The 18,679-nt window shown below is 41.7% G+C and overlaps 1 protein-coding gene across 3 annotated transcripts in view; it reads right to left on the minus strand.

Annotated features, from left to right (window-relative positions):
- Window positions 1-416: 416 nt before the first annotated feature.
- The window catches only part of LOC137535189 (zinc finger protein 501-like), a 28,107-nt gene continuing 9,844 nt past the window's right edge, over window positions 417-18,679 (minus strand). Inside the window, exons 1-5 of one of the 3 annotated variants that reach the window (XM_068257003.1) lie at window positions 6,866-6,913; window positions 5,005-5,105; window positions 4,786-4,883; window positions 4,280-4,685; window positions 417-2,525 (exon numbers count right to left, since the gene is read on the minus strand). In XM_068257003.1, the coding sequence (XP_068113104.1) occupies window positions 1,966-2,525; window positions 4,280-4,685; window positions 4,786-4,883; window positions 5,005-5,038 (1,098 nt within the window). In that variant the 5' untranslated portion in view covers window positions 5,039-5,105; window positions 6,866-6,913 and the 3' untranslated portion in view covers window positions 417-1,965. Of the gene's footprint in view, window positions 2,526-4,279; window positions 4,686-4,785; window positions 4,884-5,004; window positions 5,106-6,865; window positions 6,914-18,679 lie in introns of those variants that run through there. The other 2 variants (XM_068257004.1, XM_068257002.1) reach the window with 2 other exon arrangements.

The following is an 18,679-nucleotide window of genomic DNA, read 5'->3' on the forward strand; positions in this document are numbered from 1 at the left end:
TTCACACAAACACACAAACATGGTGTGCAGAAAGCGCATAGAGAAAAACGAAAGACGAGTGTGCTCCCAGCCACCGCTTATTACACTCCCTCTGTCCTCCTCTGATGAAGCAGAACTGGCTCTGCAGACTCCTCCAGCATCACTACAGTTCACAGAACTTTGGGACAGGGTAGAATGGCTGAGGGCAGGACTCTGCATACAAGAGCCTGCTGCATACTGAATAGGGACTGTCTACAAATCTTTTTCTACAAATCTTTGTATAATTCTGTTATCAGTGGCTGAGCAGATGCAGACATTAGAAAAATTGTGCAGAGCAGAAAGCTTTTTCTCTCCGTGACCTTAGTAGTCAGTCTCTCAGGACTGAGAAAATAAACTCCTCCCCCCATGAGGTCCTCTGACTCTTCTGCCCCCCCCCCCTTCCCCTGAGGCTGCATCCCTTGCAGGGTCTATTGTTAAGCCCCTGCCATCAGCCCAGATATCCTCTTCGACAAGCTAGTTCACCTCAATGTACAACCCAGTCTCTGCTGTTGGCTGAGACACTTTCTAACAAACAGGATCCAGGTAGTCAAGCTCGGGACCTTCTCCTCACAGGAGCGAGTCACCAACACAGGTGCCCCCCAAGGGTGTGTCCTGTCCCCACTCCTGTTCTCGTTGTACACAAACTACTGCACCTCATCGAACAACTCTGTCAAGGCCATCAAGTTTGCGAATTACACCACCATCCTTGGCCTTATTGACAAGAGCGGCGAACAAGCCTACTGCCAAGAGATCGAGAATATCTGCTACTGGTGCAAGGCAAACAAGCTTGTCCTAAACACAGCTAAAACTGCAGAGCTGATAATCGACTTTAGGAAAAGACCCCCTGAACTCCCCCCCCACCCCGGTCTTCATCGAAGGTACAGAGAGTCCCATACGCCCGCTTTCTGGGAACCACCATCTCCAGTGACCTAAGGTGGGGGGAGAATGTCACCAAAAAACAGAAGAAAGCCCAACAACGGCTGTTCTTTCTGCGTCAATTGAGAAAATTTGGAATGTCACAATGTCTTCTTACCTGCTTCTACTCTGCTACAATTGAGTCGATTATATGCTCCTCCATCATTGTATGGTACACAGGGGCCTCTGCTAGCGACAGGTATAAGCTACAATGAGTCATAAATACCGCAAAGAGGATCATCGGCACCCCTCTCCCACCACTTGACCTTCTCTACTCCTCCAGACTGTGTTCCAGGGCCATCAGAATTGCAAAAGACCCCTCTCATTCTGGCAACCGTTATCTAGATCTTCTCACCTTGGGGCGCCGCTACAGGTCCTTACCCACCAAGACCAATAGACACAGGAACTCCTTCTTTCCCCAAGCTGTTCAACTCCTTAACCAATCCCTCCCAATCACCCCTCCTCTGATCTAGGGCCACACCACTGTATACCTTGCCCTTGTCATCTTGGCACAGCCCTGGATTTAGGTTGCGCTGCTGTCATAGAGCTCACACTGCTATAGCAGAACAGTTTTATGAATCAAGGCCACTTTAACATATTTACAGCATTGGAGGTGGAAGGAGGTGCCTTCTGGTGGGTTTACAGGAGAGAAGAACATATGGAGAACCTTACAAGTTTAATGATGCTCATTTACAGTCCAATAATCAGTCTGGACTCTGGAGTCTCCAGAGAGGACAAAGGAGGCAACAGATTTCCACCAAAGAGGGGAAAAGAATACTCACCTGTGTAAATGCCCTGCCCTGGTGCCTAAGGTGGTTTCCCTTTGCAATGGAAAATTACCAGCACTCTGAACATTGCTGAGGAGGTTAACCTATGTGACCTCCCTGGTCAGGTTTTTTTTTTAAACTGACTGAAGCATTTCCCACAATCTGGCCAATGAAATGACTTCTCTCCAGTCTGGTTCTTATACATTCTGTTCATGCTGCTGTTCTCTGACAAATGTTTGCACCACCAGAAACAGGAAAATGGCTTTTAACCAGTGTGGAGTTTGAAATGGCTTCTGAGACTCCCCTTGTCTGAAAAGGATCTTTTACATCTAGAACACAAAAAGGGCTTTTCGCCAGTGTGAACTCTCTTGTGCCTAACAAGCTCTGACTTCCATCTAAAACATTTCCCACACTCTGCACATGAAAATGGCCGCTTGTGTACGTGCATCTTCTGGTGTGCAATGAGCTCTGCTTCAGACTTACAGCGTTTGCTGCATTCAGTACATGGAAATCTTTCAGTATTTCTAGCTGGAACGCGAGGTGGTCTCCCACGGGAAGAACCCCTCCGATTGCAAGGCTTTGTTGTGGTAACATCTCGGGGAAATGGTGGATGAAGACTTGAGGTGACAGCTTGTGATGTGTCATCAGACTCTTCACCACTAGAGGGAGCTGTTCCCCTATCTGGACTGTATGCTCTGTGATGAAAGTTTCCGGTAATGGGGTTTTCCCCTGGAGAAGATTGTGTGACGCTGTTATCTTCTGCGTTATCATCTGGAAGTGACGTGAGATGTTCGTCAGAGGTGCTCCAAACATTGTTTTGCCCTGCTGGAGGGAAACATTTACATGTTACTCTTTCATGTTCTGCAGTGAGGAGTTATGTATGTTGGCATGGCAGTCACCATGTCCTAGAACTGGCTTGACCAAACCACTATCACCTCCTCATTTGTTGTTACTATTGTTACTTCCATATGGTGTACAGTATCTCCTCCTCATGTGTTAGTGTTATAATGTTATACTGAGGAATGGAAATGGGCCTTACATATGGTGTACAGTATCTCCTCCTCATTTGTTGGTACTATGATGTTATACTGAGGAATGGAGATGGACCTTTCATATGGTGTACAGTATCTCCTCCTCATTTGTTGGTACTATGATGTTATACTGAGGAATGGAAATGGGCCTTTCATATGGTGTACAGTATCTCCTCCCCATTTGTTGGTACTATGATGTTATACTGAGAAATGGAGGAATGGAGATGAACCTTTCATATGGTGTACAGTATCTCCTCCTCATTTGTTGGTACTATGATGTTATACTGAGGAATGGAGATGGGCCTTTCATATGGTGTACAGTATATCCTCCTCATTTGTTGGTACAATGATGTTATACTGAGGAATGGAGATGGAGCTTTCATATGGTGTACAGCATCTCCTCCTCATTTGTTGGTACTATGATGTTATACTGAGGAATGGAGATTGGCCTTTCATATGGTGTACAGTATCTCCTCCTCATTTGTTGGTACTATGATGTTATACTGAGAAATGGAGGAATGGAGATGGACCTTTCATATGGTGTACAGTATCTTCTCATTTGTTGGTGATATGATGTTACACTGAGGAATGGAGATGGGCCTTTCATATGGTGTACAGTATCTCCTCATTTGTTGGTACAATGATGTTATACTGAGGAATGAAGACGGGCCTTTCATATGGTGTACAGTATCTCCCCCTCATTTGTTGGTACTATGATGTTATACTGAGGAATGGAGATAGGTCCTTCATATGGTGTACAGTATCTCCTCCTCATTTGTTGGTACTATGATGTTATACTGAGGAATGGAGATGGGTCTTTCATATGGTGTACAGTATCTCCTCCTCATTTGTTGGTACTATGATGTTATACTGAGGAATGGAGATGAGCCTTTCATATGGTGTACAGTATCTCCTCATTTGTTGGTACAATGATGTTATACTGAGGAATGAAGACGGGCCTTTCATATGGTGTACAGTATCTCCTCCTCATTTGTTGGTACTATGATGTTATACTGAGGAATGGAGATGGGTCCTTCATATGGTGTACAGTATCTCCTCCTCAGTTGTTGGTACTATGATGTTATACTGAGGAATGGAGATGGGCCTTACATATGGTGTACAGTATCTCCTCCTCATTTGTTGGTACTATGATGTTATACTGAGGAATGGAGATGTACCTTTCATATGGTGTACAGTATCTCCTCATTTGTTGGTGCTATGATGTTATACTGAGGAATTGAGACGGACCTTTCATATGGTGTACAGTATCTCCTCCTCATTTGTTGGTGCTATGATGTTATACTGAGGAATGGAGATGGGCCTTTCATATGGTGTACAGTATCTCCTCCCCATTTGTTGGTACTATGATGTTATACTGAGGAATGGAGATGGGCCTTTCATATGGTGTACAGTATCTCCTCCTCATTTGTTGGTACTATGAAGTTATACTGTTACTTTTGTTTTGTAAACAATGGCAATTACAAGCTTGTATTTTAGAACAAAAGCAAACTCATCCAATAGTACTGCATTATGAGTATCTGTTTTTACCTGTGTCAACATCTTCCGAAAATTCCTCCTCTTTAATAATCACCATCATTATGTTCTCTTCCATTGGTTGCTGATTACTTCTCACATATGTCTCTTCTTCCTCCTGTTTGATTGTCCTCATTGATTCTCTCTCCTCTGTAGACTGCTGATCACTCCTCATATAAGTCTCTTCTTCTTTGTTTGTCCTCATCAGGTCACCCTCTTCCATAGACTGCCGATTACTCCTCACATACGGCTCTTCATCTTCCGGTATATTTGTCCTTATCGTGTCACCCTCCTCCATAGTCTGCTGATCACTCCTTACATATGTCTCTTCTTCTATGATTGTCCTCATTATGTCACCTTCCTCTGTAAACCGCCCATGCTTCAGCTCTTCCTCAGCTTTTGTATTCTCTGGTTTCCCACCCTAAAACCACAAAATACTTCTGAAGACATATATTTTATACATACAGTATTGTGTACCTTTTATAGCCACTTATCAGTTTTAGACATCATGTTCCACCTACCTGATAATGGTGGGGGAAGGTGGGATCTTCCTGTGGACAATCCTGGGAATAAAGAGGACCTGTACATCCCTCTGGTGGGTTTCTGTTACTGGATCCACCTGTGGGAAACACACACCCTGACTGAATACTTTGTCTCTATGCATTTATCAGATAATGGGGGATCTAGATGGAGCCTCTGTACTGCTCTCTGCTTTACAATAAATGAAAGTCTCCTCTTACCCGGTGATGTGAGGGGCGGCTGATTCTCCATCATAACATTTCTATAGAGGTCTTTCCTCTAAATGCCATTACTCCTACATGGAGAAATAGATGGCGACATCCTAAAAAGACAAAAACAAAGATTAGTTTGAGATACATTAACAGAATGGATATACATTTTCCAAAACAGCGCCACTCAAAGGAGACCTGGACTCAAAACGTCCTCTCTGCTCTAAAAGATAAGCATCAGTATAATAACCTTTAAATAAAAACATTTCTGCGTTACAGCTGATACACTGCAGATTTATTTCAACTGCATGTTTTCAAAAAATAAGATATATTGTTAACATCCTGTGCTCTCAAATTAGCCTCTCTGTCGTGGCAGTCAGCTGATGCAGCCGAGGGATCAAATTATAACTTGTGATTAGTGGCAGATGAGGGGGAATTAGACAGGCTTAACTCTCTACATACATACAGGGTGTATTTCTCTGTGTTTTCTTTCTGGGTTTAGGTCCATTTTATTTATTTATTTATTTTATTTATAAAGTGCCAACAGGTTACAGACAATATTTAGGGGTGACAAACAGCAATAATACAATACGGGAATACAAGAAAACCAGATTACGCAGCACAGTATATATGGTAATGCTTAGTCAGTCACTGGATGGGAGCATGGAGATTAGGCAAGTCGAGTTCACTCAGATCCATAGGATGGGTATACGGTAATGGAGGTGCATGAACAGGTAAGAGACACAAGGAGGATTCTAAAGGACACTTTAAATGAAAACGAACTGTAGTCTCTCTAAGACTCCACAAACACGTTTTTTTCTCTCCTTATAATTGTTAAACACATTAAAGTTCATGTAATAAGCAATAATAAACAGTTCCAAAGACCTGTTCTAATTATCCTTTTCCAACTGTAGTGATAATAACACAATGAATAAAATTGCTTATTTTTTACAATATTAATTTATAGATTATTTAGTCAGTGTCTGCCTATTGTAAGATCTTTCCTCTCCCTGATTTACATTTTGAAATGTATCACTCATGGTGACATATTTAGTTCTGCCAGGTGATCTGTAAGTAATGTTCATTTACTGAGATTTCTATGCACAGTGGGAGATACTGCTTGTTTATGTTATTTCCCACAATGCAAAGAGGTTCACAGACAGCAAACTGTGGAAGGGGTTTCACAATAATATCAGCCATACAGACCACCCCTGATGAGCTATTTGAGAAAATAGATCACCAAATTAGTATTTTAGCTAATTAAAAGCAATAGTTAATGCTTTTATATATATATATATATATTTGTTAAGGGGTACTTGTGATAATGTTTACTAGGCCACGGGGTACTTGGTGAGTACAGTTTTAAAAGGGGTACATATGAATAAAATGTTGCGAACCACTGCACTACACGATACATACATAGACATATGGCCATGGTAAGGATTAATTTATATTGTGAGCTCCTCTGAGGGCCAGTTAAGTGACAAGACAATATACTCTGTACAGCGCTGTGGAAGATGTCTGCGCTATATAAATACTAAATAATAATTTGCTTCAGTAATAGTGCAGATCAGCTCAAAATTATCTCCCATAGTCGTACCGGAGTACGGAAAATACTAAAACCTGAGGAGGACGTATCTGATATGGCTATTGTTATAGGAATATCATTGTATCTGCATATTATTAGACTATTATATTATCACCTGTATATTTCTTTAACCTGATACTGTTATAGATTTGTGTGACTGGATATTATGACATACTGATGTTCAGATATAATAATAAACATTTAGCATGCCTATGTACATATATTATAACGGCACGTATGGCAATCAGATCACCAGTTCAGAATTGCTAGCAGCAAATCTCTCACCTCCTCTGCTGCCACTGCCAGTTCCAGCAATGTCTCCTCTCAGTGCCCTCCCATTTTACTTCTGGCTTCCAGTCTCATGACATCACTTCCTGTCAATAAATCCCACCTCTCTTCCTCCTCTCCCTTCCCCTGGATCTTATTGTGTCTGGGAGATTTTCCCGCAATCTGACCTGCGCATGTTAAAATGAGTGAGGAAGTTATCCTGTTCCTAGGCTAATATTATCATACTAAATGTCTCTACTATTGTAAGATACTGAAAATAGTGGAAACACATTAAAAATGTTGTGGAATATTGTAGATGGAAACGCTATGTATATATATATATATATATATATATATATATATATATATATATATATATACAGTGACTTGCAAAAGTATTCGGCCCCTTTGAAGTTTTCCACATTTTGTCACATTACTGCCACAAACATGAATCAATTTTATTGGAATTTCATGTGAAAGACCAATACAAAGTGGTGTACACGTCAGAAGTGGAATGAAAATCATACACGATTCCAAACATTTTTTACAAATAAATAAATGCAAAGTGGGGTGTGCGTAATTATTCGGCCCCCTGAGTCAATACTTTGTAGAGTATATTGCTTTTAGAAAAGGACTAATATAAAAATGCAATCTCAAAATTACAAAAATTTCCTTATAAAAAACTTTATTGACACATATACAAAAAAGTGTATCCAAAAATAGAAAATATATAAGAGCACAGTTCTTAAATATCAGATAGTGGGTCCTCTTAGAGCCAAAGACAAAAAAGCGATATCTGATTTAGCTTGGTAAACAGTTGCAGTTATAACGGGTATTAGTTTTCAAGGCAACGACACATGTTCGTTTCGGGCTGTGTAAATATGTATATGCCCTTCATCAGGCCAAGATACCCAATTCTACAAAAAGAAACAACAACATCACATTAGGAATCGCAAAACACATTTCCGCACAAAATATGATCAAAAAAAGGATCACAAGAAAAGAGGGCCCACCACCATGAAGGATTATGGCGTCTACACCAGGCTCAGTCCAAGAGCCTTATACGCCTGGGAGGTTAAAAGAAAAAATAGTACATAGCACTAACTTAAAAATTAGACCAAGGATTCATAGTACACACAAAGAGTGTCAGGATGAAGAACAGAACCACCAAACAAAAGAAATCGAGAAAGATAAAACTCCAAGTGGACCAAACAGAGTACACGCAATGGGGACTAGTAAATATCAGTCCTCATGTTAAACTGTTGGTCCTAAAGGCAGGAATGTACCCGGTGTGTAGGACATTATCAACAGTGCAAAAGGCATGCAAGTAGAGGGTAGAGAGCATAAGAGATCAATGCAAACCTGCGTGGCTCAATCAGGCGAGGAAAACCAGATAAGAATCAGAAATATACTGGGGACGCCTGAGCCTACCAGGCGTACAAACAACCTAAGAAAAAATATGTATACACATGAACATAGCTTAACCCCATGTAAAGATAATGTCAACACGCGTAACACATACTGCAAGGCTCCATAAAATGACAGTACAACTCATAATGGACATACAGATGGACATAAATAATAAAATGAACCTAAGCCCATGGATAATCATATCAAGATAATGCCTAATTTGCTCAGCACGTGGACAATTGTACATGTAAACCAATGATACAACCGCATATGAGCAGGCGGAAGTCTAATCAGAATAGACTTAGTAAACAAATGCATCATCCACATACAAAGCAAATAGTACCCCGACAAACCTAGCAATATATGGCCCACCGAACAAAGGTCAATAGAGATGGATAAAGCTGGAAGTATAACTAAAGAGAAGCAGCTAGGCATATCAAATAGAAGCTCTGGAACTTACCTTCCCAACAGCGAAGAAGACGCTAAAACGTGGGAACCCAGATAATAATGGCTGCTATGCACATTTAAATATCCCACAAGGCCCCGCTCTCCAAAGGATTAGCCAATGAGAAGCTGGCTATGGCAAGGCTGCATCAGAGCACGTCATCCGAACGGACGAATAGTCCGTATGGAGGTGTTCAGTGGGTGGAAACTACTACATAATGCGCTGCCTCCTCCCACCAGAGATGACGCGAAGCTCCCAGGAGTCAATGTGCATGCGCAACCCAGCGCTGGAACGCAAACAAAGGTACGTATCCAGCCAGGAAGCACTCCATAGGGCGGGGGAAGAGAGCACAGGCAGGGTCACATCCTATCAAACAAGGAAGGACCACGCTGGAGCGCAAGTAAAGGTATGTAACCAGCAGGGGCGTATCTTATTAGGCAAAAAGGAAAAAATACAAAGTGGCTTCTTATTAGGCAAAAGGGTGAGAGAAACTGGACCTAATTATAATATATAGAGCAGCCAAAAAAAAGCCATCCATAAAAACTAAAAAGATAGTTGATGGCCCCCACCGTATACCAAAAGGTCCCCACAGAAAAAGCAGATAACTAGATAGGGTGTCGACGCCACCTACTGGGGATGGTTAAGAACACCCAAAGTACTAAGTCTCTAGGGATATGTATTCTCATACGGGCCAAAAAAGAAATAGGGGGATAATAATAAGAAAGGAATAAAAATACTCTCCTGGGGACAAGGGATAATAATAGATACTCTACAAATAAAAACCCTTAATAGAATTAATCCATTGAAGGGGAATGTGGGAAGCAACCTACAAAGTTACTATTCTATGTAATAAGAATATGGAAGCCATGCAGTATACATAATGTCACACGCCCAGACATCATCAAAAATAGAAAAAATACCCGGTTTTCCTAGGACCGGACCGGGCCACCAGGAGGCAGAGACGTCCGTCATGGAAGGCAAAATTTCAAAGATGTTCAGTAGGATAAAGAGATCTGTAATACAGACAAAAAAGAAAGAAAAAGAAAAAGACATTAGGAACTGAGAAGGGCACATAACCTATTGTGGTCTATATTCAATATTGAGACCCGCTGGAGTCAGTGTTTGTAAAAATCTGATCCAGCGGGCCTCTTTATGCAACAAAATTGATTCCCTACTGCCACCCCTTCTCAGTGGGGGGACGATATCCAATACACAGAATCTCAACTGATTAGCCGAGTGACCCGCCATTACAAAATGTTGGGCAACCGGGGAATCAATTTGAGATGGTTCAAGCCCACGTCTCAAAGCCACATTAATTCTGGACCTGTGCTCAATGATGCGCTCCTTGACAGCTCTTGTGGTTTCACCTACGTACATTTTGCCACAGGGGCATTTAATGCCATAAACTACATACTCAGTATCACATGTGGCGTAGTGGGAAAATTTAACCGGGAACCCTTTCATGGGGTGATCGATACTTCTCCCCTTTAAGACAAGTTGGCAGCATGAGCAATGTAGACAGGGGAATGTACCCCTGCGTACCGGAGCCAAATGTCTCTGAGTTCCAATTTTGCCGGAACCCATGTCCGCCTTAATCAGATGATCACGTATCGATTGTGCCCTTTTATAGGCAACCATGGGCACCTGTCTAAATGCAGGTATCTCTGAGCTGATGGAGCGCAGAATTGGCCAGTGTCACTTAACCACATTAGTGACTTTCGATGAAAGTATATTAAAGGATGTGGCCAAGATCATTCGGTCTTGAGTCCCATGTTCCTTGGTCCCTCGGGTTTTCCCCAACAAATCAGCTCGTTCACATTTCATAACATCCTTCTTAATACGTTCAACTAGTTTCTTAGGGTAATGCCTATCTACAAATTTAGATGTCATTCCAGACATGCGTCTTTCTACCTGTTGTTCCTCACTAACAATTCTACGTACTCGCATGAACTGTGATTTAGGTAATGATTCTCGAAGGGGCCTAGGGTGGAAGCTATTAAAGTCCAAAAGGGTATTGCGGTCTGTAGGTTTTGTAAACAAATCAAACGTCAATAGTCGACCTCTTTTGTATACGCTAACATCAAGGAATGCAATATGTGATGGATCAGCATTGAAGGTAAACTTCAAGGCAGTGGAAGCCCCCTGAAGTTCCGCGTAGAAGAGGTCAAAGGAGGACCGGGTCCCCGCCCATACCATAAAGATGTCATCAATGTATCTGCGCCAAATACAGGCGTGTTCCTTAAAAAGGTCATTGCGGTATACCCAGTCCTCCTCGAACCTCTCCACAAATAGGTTGGCATACACTGGGGCCACATTTGAGCCCATGGACGATCCTCTCTTTTGGAGATAAAAAGTATCCTGAAAGAGAAAAAAATTCCTCTCAAGGACTAATTCAAGGAGGGACATAATAAACTCAACCTGGAGTCCACTTACTGTCAAGTCACCCAACAAAGACTGTCGGACTGCTGCCTTTCCCTCAGTATGTGGAATGCATGTATAGAGTGACTCTATGTCTAGTGTAATCAGTAAACAATTCTCATGGGGTAAAATCAACCTGCTCGTTTGATTAATGAAATCCGATGTGTCCCTAATATATGATTTCTGATTAAGCATATATTTTCTAAGAACCTTGTCCAAAAAGATAGCAGTATGGCTAAACACAGAATCGCAGCCAGCCACAATGGGTCTACCAGGTGGCTGGTCAAGTCTCTTGTGTATCTTGGGCAAGCAATAAATGACCGGTGTTATAGGCTTATCATTATACAAATATTCAAAGAGTTTCTGGTCAATTATATTGCTGTCCAACGCATCACACAAGATGACTTTGAGTTCTTCCAAAAACATACCTGTGGGATTCACATCCAATTTTCTATATACCCCTTCGTCATTTAATTGTCGTAGTATTTCTGACATATAGTCACTTTTATTCATGACTACAACAGCTCCACCCTTGTCAGCTGGTTTAACTACGATGGAGGGGTTCTTTTTAAGGTTAAATAACGCCTCCTTCTCAGCTTGACTAATATTGTGTTTAACATAGGGCATAGTGCCCCTTTTAAATTCTGTTTCCAACTTGGCCAGATCTTTTTTAACTGATTTAATATAGGCCTCCACGTGTTCATTACCTTCAGGTGCTCTATTACCTGTAGGGACAAAAAGATTAAGTGTCTCTGCATCATATAGAGCTAAATTAGACACAATTCTTGTGGTTGCAGGCTGTCTAGAAAAGAAACTCTTCCATCTAAGTTGGTTGAAGAATTTTTCAAACTCAATATCTAAAGAAAAAAAGTCCGGGGTAGCTGTAGGGCTGAAGGAAAGTCCTTTAGATAACACAGATAATTCATCAGAGGTCAGTTGGTGATCAGATATATTAATCACTGGTGACAACTCAGGTTTCACGAGTAGTGACTCAGAGGCTATGTGCGATCCCGGAAGTAATATTCTCGTCTCTGCATCTGTTTCGGTTGTCGTCTCTTGGGGGGCCGAGAGGATGAAGGCCCCGTTGCCCCTAAAAAGAAGAAGATTCCTAATGTGATGTTGTTGTTTCTTTTTGTAGAATTGGGTATCTTGGCCTGATGAAGGGCATATACATATTTACACAGCCCGAAACGAACATGTGTCGTTGCCTTGAAAACTAATACCCGTTATAACTGCAACTGTTTACCAAGCTAAATCAGATATCGCTTTTTTGTCTTTGGCTCTAAGAGGACCCACTATCTGATATTTAAGAACTGTGCTCTTATATATTTTCTATTTTTGGATACACTTTTTTGTATATGTGTCAATAAAGTTTTTTATAAGGAAATTTTTGTAATTTTGAGATTGCATTTTTATATTAGTCCTTTTCTAAAAGCAATATACTAGTCACGGTGGGCAGATGGACCGGTGGACAGATGCAGAGACGAGAATATTACTTCCGGGATCACACATAGCCTCTGAGTCACTACTCGTGAAACCTGAGTTGTCACCAGTGATTAATATATCTGATCACCAACTGACCTCTGATGAATTATCTGTGTTATCTAAAGGACTTTCCTTCAGCCCTACAGCTACCCCGGACTTTTTTTCTTTAGATATTGAGTTTGAAAAATTCTTCAACCAACTTAGATGGAAGAGTTTCTTTTCTAGACAGCCTGCAACCACAAGAATTGTGTCTAATTTAGCTCTATATGATGCAGAGACACTTAATCTTTTTGTCCCTACAGGTAATAGAGCACCTGAAGGTAATGAACACGTGGAGGCCTATATTAAATCAGTTAAAAAAGATCTGGCCAAGTTGGAAACAGAATTTAAAAGGGGCACTATGCCCTATGTTAAACACAATATTAGTCAAGCTGAGAAGGAGGCGTTATTTAACCTTAAAAAGAACCCCTCCATCGTAGTTAAACCAGCTGACAAGGGTGGAGCTGTTGTAGTCATGAATAAAAGTGACTATATGTCAGAAATACTACGACAATTAAATGACGAAGGGGTATATAGAAAATTGGATGTGAATCCCACAGGTATGTTTTTGGAAGAACTCAAAGTCATCTTGTGTGATGCGTTGGACAGCAATATAATTGACCAGAAACTCTTTGAATATTTGTATAATGATAAGCCTATAACACCGGTCATTTATTGCTTGCCCAAGATACACAAGAGACTTGACCAGCCACCTGGTAGACCCATTGTGGCTGGCTGCGATTCTGTGTTTAGCCATACTGCTATCTTTTTGGACAAGGTTCTTAGAAAATATATGCTTAATCAGAAATCATATATTAGGGACACATCGGATTTCATTAATCAAACGAGCAGGTTGATTTTACCCCATGAGAATTGTTTACTGATTACACTAGACATAGAGTCACTCTATACATGCATTCCACATACTGAGGGAAAGGCAGCAGTCCGACAGTCTTTGTTGGGTGACTTGACAGTAAGTGGACTCCAGGTTGAGTTTATTATGTCCCTCCTTGAATTAGTCCTTGAGAGGAATTTTTTTCTCTTTCAGGATACTTTTTATCTCCAAAAGAGAGGATCGTCCATGGGCTCAAATGTGGCCCCAGTGTATGCCAACCTATTTGTGGAGAGGTTCGAGGAGGACTGGGTATACCGCAATGACCTTTTTAAGGAACACGCCTGTATTTGGCGCAGATACATTGATGACATCTTTATGGTATGGGCGGGGACCCGGTCCTCCTTTGACCTCTTCTACGCGGAACTTCAGGGGGCTTCCACTGCCTTGAAGTTTACCTTCAATGCTGATCCATCACATATTGCATTCCTTGATGTTAGCGTATACAAAAGAGGTCGACTATTGACGTTTGATTTGTTTACAAAACCTACAGACCGCAATACCCTTTTGGACTTTAATAGCTTCCACCCTAGGCCCCTTCGAGAATCATTACCTAAATCACAGTTCATGCGAGTACGTAGAATTGTTAGTGAGGAACAACAGGTAGAAAGACGCATGTCTGGAATGACATCTAAATTTGTAGATAGGCATTACCCTAAGAAACTAGTTGAACGTATTAAGAAGGATGTTATGAAATGTGAACGAGCTGATTTGTTGGGGAAAACCCGAGGGACCAAGGAACATGGGACTCAAGACCGAATGATCTTGGCCACATCCTTTAATATACTTTCATCGAAAGTCACTAATGTGGTTAAGCGACACTGGCCAATTCTGCGCTCCATCAGCTCAGAGATACCTGCATTTAGACAGGTGCCCATGGTTGCCTATAAAAGGGCACAATCGATACGTGATCATCTGATTAAGGCGGACATGGGTTCCGGCAAAATTGGAACTCAGAGACATTTGGCTCCGGTACGCAGGGGTACATTCCCCTGTCTACATTGCTCATGCTGCCAACTTGTCTTAAAGGGGAGAAGTATCGATCACCCCATGAAAGGGTTCCCGGTTAAATTTTCCCACTACGCCACATGTGATACTGAGTATGTAGTTTATGGCATTAAATGCCCCTGTGGCAAAATGTACGTAGGTGAAACCACAAGAGCTGTCAAGGAGCGCATCATTGAGCACAGGTCCAGAATTAATGTGGCTTTGAGACGTGGGCTTGAACCATCTCAAATTGATTCCCCGGTTGCCCAACATTTTGTAATGGCGGGTCACTCGGCTAATCAGTTGAGATTCTGTGTATTGGATATCGTCCCCCCACTGAGAAGGGGTGGCAGTAGGGAATCAATTTTGTTGCATAAAGAGGCCCGCTGGATCAGATTTTTACAAACACTGACTCCAGCGGGTCTCAATATTGAATATAGACCACAATAGGTTATGTGCCCTTCTCAGTTCCTAATGTCTTTTTCTTTTTCTTTCTTTTTTGTCTGTATTACAGATCTCTTTATCCTACTGAACATCTTTGAAATTTTGCCTTCCATGACGGACGTCTCTGCCTCCTGGTGGCCCGGTCCGGTCCTAGGAAAACCGGGTATTTTTTCTATTTTTGATGATGTCTGGGCGTGTGACATTATGTATACTGCATGGCTTCCATATTCTTATTACATAGAATAGTAACTTTGTAGGTTGCTTCCCACATTCCCCTTCAATGGATTAATTCTATTAAGGGTTTTTATTTGTAGAGTATCTATTATTATCCCTTGTCCCCAGGAGAGTATTTTTATTCCTTTCTTATTATTATCCCCCTATTTCTTTTTTGGCCCGTATGAGAATACATATCCCTAGAGACTTAGTACTTTGGGTGTTCTTAACCATCCCCAGTAGGTGGCGTCGACACCCTATCTAGTTATCTGCTTTTTCTGTGGGGACCTTTTGGTATACGGTGGGGGCCATCAACTATCTTTTTAGTTTTTATGGATGGCTTTTTTTTGGCTGCTCTATATATTATAATTAGGTCCAGTTTCTCTCACCCTTTTGCCTAATAAGAAGCCACTTTGTATTTTTTCCTTTTTGCCTAATAAGATACGCCCCTGCTGGTTACATACCTTTACTTGCGCTCCAGCGTGGTCCTTCCTTGTTTGATAGGATGTGACCCTGCCTGTGCTCTCTTCCCCCGCCCTATGGAGTGCTTCCTGGCTGGATACGTACCTTTGTTTGCGTTCCAGCGCTGGGTTGCGCATGCACATTGACTCCTGGGAGCTTCGCGTCATCTCTGGTGGGAGGAGGCAGCGCATTATGTAGTAGTTTCCACCCACTGAACGCCTCCATACGGACTATTCGTCCGTTCGGATGACGTGCTCTGATGCAGCCTTGCCATAGCCAGCTTCTCATTGGCTAATCCTTTGGAGAGCGGGGCCTTGTGGGATATTTAAATGTGCATAGCAGCCATTATTATCTGGGTTCCCACGTTTTAGCGTCTTCTTCGCTGTTGGGAAGGTAAGTTCCAGAGCTTCTATTTGATATGCCTAGCTGCTTCTCTTTAGTTATACTTCCAGCTTTATCCATCTCTATTGACCTTTGTTCGGTGGGCCATATATTGCTAGGTTTGTCGGGGTACTATTTGCTTTGTATGTGGATGATGCATTTGTTTACTAAGTCTATTCTGATTAGACTTCCGCCTGCTCATATGCGGTTGTATCATTGGTTTACATGTACAATTGTCCACGTGCTGAGCAAATTAGGCATTATCTTGATATGATTATCCATGGGCTTAGGTTCATTTTATTATTTATGTCCATCTGTATGTCCATTATGAGTTGTACTGTCATTTTATGGAGCCTTGCAGTATGTGTTACGCGTGTTGACATTATCTTTACATGGGGTTAAGCTATGTTCATGTGTATACATATTTTTTCTTAGGTTGTTTGTACGCCTGGTAGGCTCAGGCGTCCCCAGTATATTTCTGATTCTTATCTGGTTTTCCTCGCCTGATTGAGCCACGCAGGTTTGCATTGATCTCTTATGCTCTCTACCCTCTACTTGCATGCCTTTTGCACTGTTGATAATGTCCTACACACCGGGTACATTCCTGCCTTTAGGACCAACAGTTTAACATGAGGACTGATATTTACTAGTCCCCATTGCGTGTACTCTGTTTGGTCCACTTGGAGTTTTATCTTTCTCGATTTCTTTTGTTTGGTGGTTCTGTTCTTCATCCTGACACTCTTTGTGTGTACTATGAATCCTTGGTCTAATTTTTAAGTTAGTGCTATGTACTATTTTTTCTTTTAACCTCCCAGGCGTATAAGGCTCTTGGACTGAGCCTGGTGTAGACGCCATAATCCTTCATGGTGGTGGGCCCTCTTTTCTTGTGATCCTTTTTTTGATCATATTTTGTGCGGAAATGTGTTTTGCGATTCCTAATGTGATGTTGTTGTTTCTTTTTGTAGAATTGGGTATTTTGGCCTGATGAAGGGCATATACATATTTACACAGCCCGAAACGAACATGTGTCGTTGCCTTGAAAACTAATACCCGTTATAACTGCAACTGTTTACCAAGCTAAATCAGATATCGCTTTTTTGTCTTTGGCTCTAAGAGGACCCACTATCTGATATTTAAGAACTGTGCTCTTATATATTTTCTATTTTTGGATACACTTTTTTGTATATGTGTCAATAAAGTTTTTTATAAGGAAATTTTTGTAATTTTGAGATTGCATTTTTATATTAGTCCTTTTCTAAAAGCAATATACTAGTCACGGTGGGCAAGGTGGATTGCCCCTAAAGAGGACTGTGTTTTGATCCTTCACAACATAAAGGATCTTACCCAATAATATTTTTTCATAAATTCAATACTTTGTAGAACCACCTTTTGCTGCAATTACAGCTGCCAGACTTTTACGGTATGTCTCTACCAGCTTTGCACATCTAGAGACTGAAATCCTTACCCATTATTCTCTGCAAAACAGCTCCAGCTCAGTCAGATTAGATGGATAGCTTTTCTGAACAGCAGTTTTCAGATCGTGCCACAGATTTTTCCGATTGGATTTAGATCTGGACTTTGACTGGGCCATTCTAACACATGGATATGTTTTGTTTTAAACCATTCCATTGTTGCTCTGGCTTTATGTTTAGGGTCATTGTCATGCTGGAAGGTGAACCTCCGCCCCAGACTCAAGTCTTTTGCAGACTCCAAGAGGTTTTCATCCAAGATCGCCCTGTATTTGGCTCCATCCATCTTCCCATCAAGTCTGACCAGCTTCCCTGTCCCTGCGGAAGAGAAGCACCCCCAGAACATGATGCTGCCACCACCATATTTGACAGTGGGGATGGTGTGTTCAGAGTGATGTGCAGTGTTAGTTTTCCGCCACACATAGCGTTTTGCCTTTTGGCCAAAAAGTTCAGTTTTGGTCTCATCTGACCAGAGCACCTTTTCCACATGTTTGCTGTGCCCCACCACATGGCTTGTGGCAAAATGCAAACACGACTTCTTATGCTTTTCTGTTAACAATGGCTTTCTTCTTGCTACTCTTCCATAAAGGCCAATTTTGTGCAGTGCATGACTAATAGTTGTCCTAAGGACAGATTCCCCCACCTGAGCTGTAGATCTCCGCAGTTCGTTCAGAGTCCCCATGGGCCTCTTGACTGCATTTCTGATCAGCGTTATCCTTGTTCGGCCTTTGTGTTTAGGTGGACAGCCTTGTCTTGGTAGGTGTACAGTTGTGCCATACTCCTTCCATTTCTGAATGATCGTTGAACATCCCACGGACCACTGTTCAAGGCTTTGGAAATCTTTTTGTAGCCTGCTTTAAATTTCTCAATAACTTTATCCCTGACCTGTCTTGTGTGTTCTTTGGACTTCATGGTGTTGTTGCTCCCAATATTCTCTTAGACAACCTCTGAGGCCATCATAGAGCAGCTGTATTTGTACTGACATTAGATTACACACAGGCACACTCTATTTAGCCATTAGCACTCATCAGGCAATGTCTATGGGCAACTGGCTGCACTCAGATCAAAGGGGGCTGAATAATTACGCACACCCCACTTTGCAGTTATTGCTTTATAAAAAAATGTTTGGAATCATGTATGATTTCCGTTCCACTTCTCACGTGTACACCACTGTGTATTGGTCTTTC

Source organism: Hyperolius riggenbachi, chromosome 10 (genome assembly GCF_040937935.1).
Source record: "Hyperolius riggenbachi isolate aHypRig1 chromosome 10, aHypRig1.pri, whole genome shotgun sequence".
Classification (NCBI taxonomy): domain Eukaryota; kingdom Metazoa; phylum Chordata; class Amphibia; order Anura; family Hyperoliidae; genus Hyperolius; species Hyperolius riggenbachi.